Below are 8,600 nucleotides of genomic sequence, written 5' to 3'. Positions count from 1 at the left end.
CAAAAAACTTGTTGTAGAAAAAAGATTTTTCTCAAGTTCAAAAAACATCACTATCTTACTGTAAACGAGCTGATGTGTGCATCACTTGACTTCCTTTTACACCAATTTAATGTTATTCCCCCATTATTGACAATTTTAATGTGATTCAATAGTTAACTCTATAAATACCACCAACTGTGGCCAAATCAATACCAGGTTTGAAAAAAAATAATAAATAAATAAAATAAATAAATATCGCCAAATTTATCGCTAAGTTGGCGATAAAACTTGGCGAGCAAAAGATTGACGGTATATCGCCAAGTGTCCGCCAAATTATAATACTTGAGTTTACATCGAAATTAACAATAATTTCCCCCGCAAAAATGGACAAAGGACACCTTTAGAAACACCCGAATACAACCAAAAGAAGAGGTGCACAACTAGACCCCACTAGGAGTCAACGTACCAAATTTTAACTTTCTAGGACACACCGTTCTTGAGTTATGCGACATACATCCGGACATCCGCACATCCGCACATACGCACATACATACATACGTACATACAGACGTCACGAGAAAACTCGTTGTAACTTACTCGGGAATCGTTAAAATGGATATTTCGGGTGTCTATACGTTCTTAGGTATACATGCATGTGAGATCGGGTCGAAAAAAAAAACTCAACATTCATTCGGGGGTGAGCAAAATGGAAATTGAGGTCGATTTTTGAGTGAAAATTTTTTTGCGAATGCAATACTTTTTTTTTTAAAGAAGTAAAAAAGCCCAATGTAATTTGAAGTATTACCGTATACTTTCCTCAGGATTTGAACCTAAATTTAAATTTAAAATTTGATTTTTAAGTACTTATATTTATTAAAAAATAAATATCAAAATTAAGGTTTAAGATTTTGTTTAAAAAAAAATTCTGTCTTTAATTAAACTTGAAATTTCTTTACTATTAACAAAGCTGAAGCTCTTGATCTCTCTCTGTCTGGATATCTCTCTGTCATGATCTCTGTGACGCGCATGGCGCCTAGACCGTTCGGCCTATTTTCATGAAATTTGGCACAGAATTAGTTTATAGCATGGGGGTGTGCACCTCAAAGCGATTTTTAGAAAATTCAATTTTGTTCTTTTTCTATTCCAATTTAAAGAAAATTTTACCGAGCAAATTATCACAATGTCAACGAGTAAATTACCAAATCATGATAACGTGGAACCGTAACCTGGGCAAGCAAATAAACATAGCAAATTGGTGAGAAATTCATCATCCAGTATTTGTAAATATACAGGCGAACCAAATGATTTTTTAATATTTTACTACGGACAAAGCCGTGCGGGTACCACTAGTAAGTAATAAAGATTGGCTAGATAAACATACATGAAACGTTTTATGAAAAAAGATGTAGAACATTTTTAGATATCATATGCGCAAAACGAAAAACATACTTCTGAGGTAAAAGGTTTAAACAGCTGCTATTGACAGAAATTTCAATTGGGAGAGTTTACGTTTTAATACGATAACTCGAAAGTTTTTTTTTTTTTTTTTTTTTTTTTTTTTTTTTTTTTTTTTTTGCATATTGTAACTAAAAATGAATTAAATTGTTCATAATTAAATTTTGCATAACGCATATTTTTGTTCCAGGAAATCAGAAATTTTGAACATTAAAGGTTTTTGAACCACTTAAGAAGACAATGAATTTTAAAGTAGCTAATGTTTTTTTTTTCTAAAATATTTCCAGTAATCACAATATCTTGTTCAATGAAACGAAAGTAGCCATATTTTCAAAGTAAAAATATCTACAGAAAGTTTTAGTTGCAAATACTTAATTGTGTTCACACGCGAAACACAATTATTACAATAACTGGTACAAAAAGGCGAATTCACATTTAACTAAGAGTTAAATTTTTTTAAACCCTGTTTTTCTTTTAAGAGAAGAGAGTTTAAGTAATATCAAAATCAGGTTGAATAACTTTCTTAGAATTTTATTTATGCTTTATTATTTGTGGCATATTCACATTGCAGAACTGACATAGCGGTGTACGGCTGGAAAACGGTGCGGAACAATTCAGCGTGAGGCTTGCTACAGTTGTCTCTTATCACACCATAGAAACACTTTTCAGTCTTGTGCACTGCATCTGAGCACCTGGAAAGAAAGAGTCGGGTAAAAAAAAAAAAAAAAATTATGCATTATTTTTGAAATCTAGTTTGCACAAGAACTATTAACATGTGTTTCGTTAAGAATGTTGTAAATGTATGTTCCATTTTTCGGTGCCTGTTATTATCGTTAGGGCTACGGAGTTGGAGGAAAATAACCGACTCCGACCTTGGGAACTTCAGAGGCGTCGACTCCGACTCTAAGTCTTTTCCCTCGAAACCTGCTCGACTCCAACGAGCACTGGCAGAGTTACAAAATTGAGGGAAAATATTCGACTCTACTCATTTACCCAAAAGCAGATTCAATTAATAGACCGATTAATGAAAATCTTTTCATGTTTCTAAATGATTCCTCCAAACTTTACACGCATATCATAAATTTCACTTCTAATTACCGATTTCAAGTTCTCCATCAAATCAGTGGATTCTTATAGATTCGTGCTCTTGATGTAACCCCATAAGAAGAAGTCGTATGGATTTAAGTCCAGACTGTATGGGGACCATTCTATCCCGTACCCAGCAGTTTTTGAAGCCTCCAATGCAGTTTGACCTCTCACCAAACGTCGTTTAAATCCACCTTGAACTTTCTGACTTAAAGCCAGCAGAACTATTTCAGTACAGTATATGCAGTAGTCTACGAGTATAACTATGCATTAAATTTGTAAACATAAAAAACACAGTAAAAAATGTATAACCTTACTCCGTAAATACGGTGACAGCATTCTGCACTTTGTGTAACCTTATTCCGATGGTTAGCTTCCTCCATAGCAATGGAGTAACTTAACTGATAAAACTGGTGTAACTTTATGAGCGTACACTAGTTTTATCAGTTAAGTTACTCCATTGCTATGGAGACAGTTAAGCAGCCACCGCTTTTACGGAGTAAGGTTACGCATTTTATTTTACAGCGAATACAGAGGATAGGGATAAAATGTTTTTGTCGATGTAAAAAAAAAAAATGACGAAAAGCTTACTTGAAGCCTGGTTTCGTCACATCTGCATCATCATGACACACATCTCTAACGATTGACATTTTGTGGTTAATACACGAGACTCTGCGTAAATAGTCTGAAACAAAAAAAAAGAAAAAAAAAACTGAATATAGACCGGAAAGATATGTAAAAGGTTACTTTTCTGCCAATTATATTCTCTTTGCTTAATAAATGCCATAATATACGTGTGAAATACATTAAAAACCCTTTTAAATAATATTAATGCAAAATTTGTTAATTTTATTTTTACAAAAAAAGTATGATAATTAGAGCATTGAAACTACTTAATGAAGTTTACATTAAATGATCCACAAGTTAAATTTTTTTGTTGCTTGTTACCATTAATTTCACTACATTATGTAGGCATAATATTCTTAAACGTGAATTTATCTGTACTTTATGAGATTCAACGCATTAAAATCGTGGTTTTTGTCGTAATATAACATTGTTCGCTGATTGTCTAAAGTAATATTGCTTTAACCTCATTTTTGCATCTTATGTGTACATTAAAAAGTTATTTTCTGTGGAAATAGAAAATTTAAGCACATACAGCTTTAAAAGATGCACTAAATTCCCTAATTTACTTTCTCCTACATGTTGTGACTACCCATCTTAAATAAGACGAAAGAAAATGGACTATCATTTGTTCGTATGAAGTATTTTTAAATAATTACAAAAATGAAGACGAAGTTGAATTAGCTAACAAGATACTAAATACCTTAGAGGATTTAGATCTAGTATGAACATGATGAAATATCATTATTTGCATTATAGGCAACTTAGACCTTTTTTCATAGCATTTAGGAAGTACTACTGAAGAACAAGTAGTAAAGTCATCAGAGGATACATACTAGGGAGTAGGAATGCTCAAATGAAAATATTATTATTGGAATCTGCAAAAAAAATCTGAAGACATTTCACTCAAAAATACCAAATTAAATAAGCTTTCTGAGTGGAACCAGAATATTATTTTCATTTTTAAAATTTTGCTACTTAAGATTATGGTTTGTCAATTAATTAAGATATGTAACAGAAGTTATCAGCTGCATTTTTAAAAACTTTTTGGAAGTTAATTCAACGCGTTAGCGTAAAAAGAAAAAAAAAATCCCACAAGGATCAAAACTTACAAATAGTATCTGATACAAGAAACCTTTTTTAAATTCATACCTCTAATAACATAGTCATTTACTCAAAACAAAGTTAAAATTACTACGAGAGCTGAAGATCATTGTTTATCAGTGTGAAACTAAGCAACAGTGAGCGGCAAAAATCAAAGAAAACTTACATGTTTACAGTTTTCTCGCTCAGCTGTAAGTTAACTTTTAAGTACCAACACAACTTTACGGTTTGTCACACCTTTCTCACCGACAATGCAATCTTTTACTACGCAGTAGCACATAATCAAAGTCTGAAACTCTTCAGTTATATAAAACATTTCATTTAAAGTACATCCTTAAATAAGTTTACTTATGCAAAGTGTTTTAAAAGTCTTGCACTAAAAATGACAATTTAATTATACAATTTTTAAAAAATTATTCAAGATTTTCGAATATTTTTTTCATTTTATTTTTCATCCTTATGGCATCTAGTTTTCCTCCAACCATTTCACTAAAAGTTAAAGGCATGTAGGGGGAGTAAGGATCGAAAATTCAAAATGGCATCTATGAAAGGAAATGCACACAGAGGCACTCAGAACCTTTAGTTTTAACACACATTACCACTACTGAAATGGGAGTTTAATTCCATATAAGGACAGCTGTGACCAAACTATTCCCTAGAAGGCAAATTCTAGCGGCGTTGTGCGTGGTGTGAGGTTGAAAATGGTCAAAATCTTCTCAAAACTACGAAAGGTTTACACGTAGAAGTTGACTAACGTAGCGATTTTTTTTTTGAGATAAGTATCCAACTAATAAGCAATAAGTTTAAATCTGAAGTAGTTTTTGCTAATGAGTTTTCTGTCTCAGCAAAACACAATGTATGATAAAAGAAAAACTTTTCATAACACTGTATACACAAGTATTTACACTTCATACATAAACACACTGTATATAAAGTAAAATAATACAACGCAAAGTAATTAGGCATAAGTTTATTGAAAACTACACACACGTGTCTCAGTGTTGCATGGAACCACCTTTTTATCTATTTTGTTGGATGTCTTTTCGTCCTGTTTTTTTTTTTTTTTTTGCTCTGAAAAATAGGCTGCTTGTAACCCCGAAATACTTATAAGCAATTTTCATCAAGTTTTTTTCCTGATTACATTTTCCTACATTCTTTCACCGTAAAAACGATTCAGAAACGTTCCTGAAAAATAATGGGCAGCTGATGTGCCCAATTTCTTTCAGTAACATATCTTACAAAAACCAGGAACGTTTTCCGCTAGAATTCAGTAACCTTCCTGAAATTATAGTGGAACCTATCTAAAATATTCAGGAAGCGTCCCATTTAAAGCCATTTGTATCACTGGAATTTTAGAGTAAACTTAGTTTGGCACCCTCCTGTGTTTCCATGAGAGCTCCAAAAGCAGTATTGCAAACTTGGCCAATAGCGAAGTCAAAATTGCAAGTAAGTATCAAGAATTGTACTCGCCTGCAATTCATGCAAAGCTACGTAGCCCATTAACTGGTTAATGAACCCTTTGGATGCCTTATCAGTCTGGACGGGCCGCAATCGAACTGAAACGGTTACACTTTATAAATACGCTCAGTTAATCTTTAAACTGAGAGCTAAAGCTATTTTTTACAACAGAGAGTTGTCTGCATTCGGACATTTTGTAGCAATTCAGGAAACTTTTTGACAATGATACTTGATTTTTCCAGGAAGTGGATAAAAATAATTTAAAACCCGAAACGTTACACGGAAACACTCAGAAACGTTTCGGATTTTTTTTATAGTGTTTACTCTAGAATTACAAAGGTAGTTATTCAACCCTGTATATCATTTGAAATGAATGCATTTTTCACCAGAGGAATGCATACCTGTCCGAAGGCGACTGGAATCATCACATATTTTGGTAAAGAGCTGCTTAAATTTCTTGAGGGGTCTCAAGTGCAGTCCTATTAAACTCTTCGGGCATCGCTCGGCGAAGTCAATTTCACAGTCCAACTCTGGAATTGCTTTACTATAAATAACACCATAATGACGTCACATTTAACATTTACACTATAAAACACAGGTATATGTCAAATCCATATTAAAAGTTTACATTCTTTACTGGTCATATTTGATCTGGAAGGAACGCAATTCAATTTACAAATCTTCAAAATAGAGAAGTTGTAAAAAATTGAAATAGCTTTGAATTTCCATTTCATGTTTATAATAATAACCGACAACTACAAAAAAGTGTGCATTTCAAAATTAAGAAATATTATATTCTCAATTTGTCTTCGTTTTTTAATAATCAGCTATATGATACTGTAAAATTCTTTACATGCTTTCAAAGTTATTACTTAAAAATGAGCACATGAATTGAGAAAGTCAAATATCCAGCTTTGCAAAATGCATATAATAATAATCTTTACTAATAATAAAGCTGAAAGTCTCTCTTTCCGAATCTCTGTATGTCAGGATCAGCGTCTAGACCGTTCAGCCGATTTTCATGAAATTTGGCACAAAGTTAATTTGTAGCATGGGGGCGTGCACCAAGAAGCGATTTTTCGAAAATTCGATGTGGTTCTTTTTCTATTCCAGTTTTAAGAACAAAATTATCATAAGGTGAACGAGTAAATTACGAAATTATCATAACGTGGAACCGTAACATAGGCACAAGCTAATTGGCGAGATGCGAAATTATCATTACGTGGAACCGTAACATGGGTACAAACCTATTGGCGAGAAAATTCACCATACATTATTTATAAATATACAGGCGAACCAAAAGACATTTTAATTTTTCTATTACGGGCAAAGCCGAGCGGGTACCACTAGTGGATTACATAAAAGCATTTCAAAGGGAAAAAAATTCTTATCCAATATGGCAGCGTATTAATTATGTTTATTAGGAAGAATTGGTTACAGGTAATAGTACTAAAGCCAGTCAGTTGTACACCAAATAAACGAGAAGTAAATGATTAAAATGCAAATACTAATCATGCGCATTGGAAAATTAAAGTTTTTATTGAATGAAAATAATAAAGACGAAATACTAAGGGAATAATACTGTTTATCGATAAATCAAGTATGTTTTAGCAACCAAAAAAAAAAAAAAAAAACTACTTACTGGCAAATCTCGTCCAATTCATATTTAGTAGAAGGCCAATACCCATAATCAAACGCCCAGGCCGGTCTTTTACCATCAGTGCATTTGGCTGCCTCTTCTTCAGAACAAGTTGGTGACGCAAGAGCGCCCCCAACACCTGAAGAGTAACAAAACTATTTAAACTATAACTAATTATGTACTTCTAAAATTCCAGTTAAAGTGAAGGTGGATTTCAGTGTTAGTCAGTATTACCAAAATGTTTGCATTAAATCGTCTTATTTTTCATGCGGAATTAGCATTCAACCAATAATTTTGCATTGTTTGAGATAAGAGATTATTTATCTTGTTCCATGTTTCAGCATCAACAGAATGAATTACCATAATTCTCGAAAAAATATTCTCACTGTTTTAAAAATATTCACTGTTATGCCGCTTAATTTAAAATTTTACTAATTAAAATGTAATCTAATTTCCACAAAATCCGTGGTTAGAGTCATAATTGTTTTCAGTTTTGTTTTGGATCTACCAAGTGCTTTGTCGTAGAAATGAGAAAAATCACAATAGCTCGTACTTTTGTAATTTTAAATGTGTATCTTTCGCCTTTGCTTTTGCTACGTTAAGTATCTTAAGATATTTTAGCTCTTTTTAAATTTTCTACACACCTAAGTATACATAAAAATTTATATGCTAAACTTAAATGACTTTTATTTTTTGGGAACTATTCATTACACATATGTTTTTAGAATTAAAAAAAATGTGTTAAAGACATAGAAAGAATAAATGGAAATCTATAAACTCATCAGACACCAAGGAGTTTGAAGAGTTGCAAAATAAAATTCATTGTGGTCTTTTATCGGCTTTACACTGACGGTGTTTCCTATTTTATCTAGGATTCATATTTTCTTTCGGGGATCAACTGTGTTGAAGGTTTTTTTTTATATGGGCCTATTTGTATCTGCATTTATAAGTGCGTAATTTTTAGATTTCCTCTTTAAGAGATATAGATGAAAATCAATAACTGGAACAAGTTAAAAAAAAAAGATCCACACAATTTGTTTTCAAAAAAGAAAACAAAAAAGAATAAATATGAAAACAAATAAAATAACGAAACATCGGTTATCCTGGTTTATCAGAAATTTTACATTCTTTCTTACTCGCAACAAAATAAAAAAAAAAATAAAGAAAGCTCACCTAAAAGCAAAACGAATAGCAGATTGTACATCATGATGAACTAAACAAAAGAGAGGGGCAAATTGTTAAAACGGTTAAATGC

At 32.1% G+C, this 8,600-nt stretch overlaps 1 protein-coding gene across 1 annotated transcript; it reads right to left on the bottom strand.

Annotated features, from left to right (window-relative positions):
• Positions 1-1,969: 1,969 nt before the first annotated feature.
• LOC129233115 (uncharacterized) lies at positions 1,970-8,600 on the bottom strand. Its single transcript, XM_054867175.1, has 5 exons — positions 8,519-8,600; positions 7,349-7,484; positions 6,108-6,250; positions 3,112-3,205; positions 1,970-2,126 (listed from the first exon to the last, which is right to left on the bottom strand). Exons 1-5 carry the CDS (start codon positions 8,550-8,552, stop codon positions 1,970-1,972), a joined length of 564 nt encoding a protein of 187 aa, XP_054723150.1. The 5' UTR covers positions 8,553-8,600.

The sequence above is a fragment of the Uloborus diversus genome, unplaced genomic scaffold (genome assembly GCF_026930045.1).
Source record: "Uloborus diversus isolate 005 unplaced genomic scaffold, Udiv.v.3.1 scaffold_174, whole genome shotgun sequence".
NCBI classification, from domain to species: Eukaryota; Metazoa; Arthropoda; class Arachnida; order Araneae; family Uloboridae; genus Uloborus; species Uloborus diversus.
Note: the sequence above shows the minus strand (reverse complement) of the source record. Positions and strands in the feature narration are given on the sequence as shown.

Excerpts from the sequence above, each read along its gene's own strand:
- LOC129233115 (XM_054867175.1), bottom strand. The coding sequence starts at position 8,552 with ATGATGTACAATCTGCTATTCGTTTTGCTTTTAG. Across the intron at positions 6,251-7,348 it reads GAATTGGACGAGATTTGCCA|TAAAGCAATTCCAGAGTTGG; the intron begins GTAAGTAGTTTT and ends TGTTATTTATAG. Across the intron at positions 2,127-3,111 it reads GTGACGAAACCAGGCTTCAA|GTGCTCAGATGCAGTGCACA; the intron begins GTAAGCTTTTCG and ends CTTTCTTTCCAG.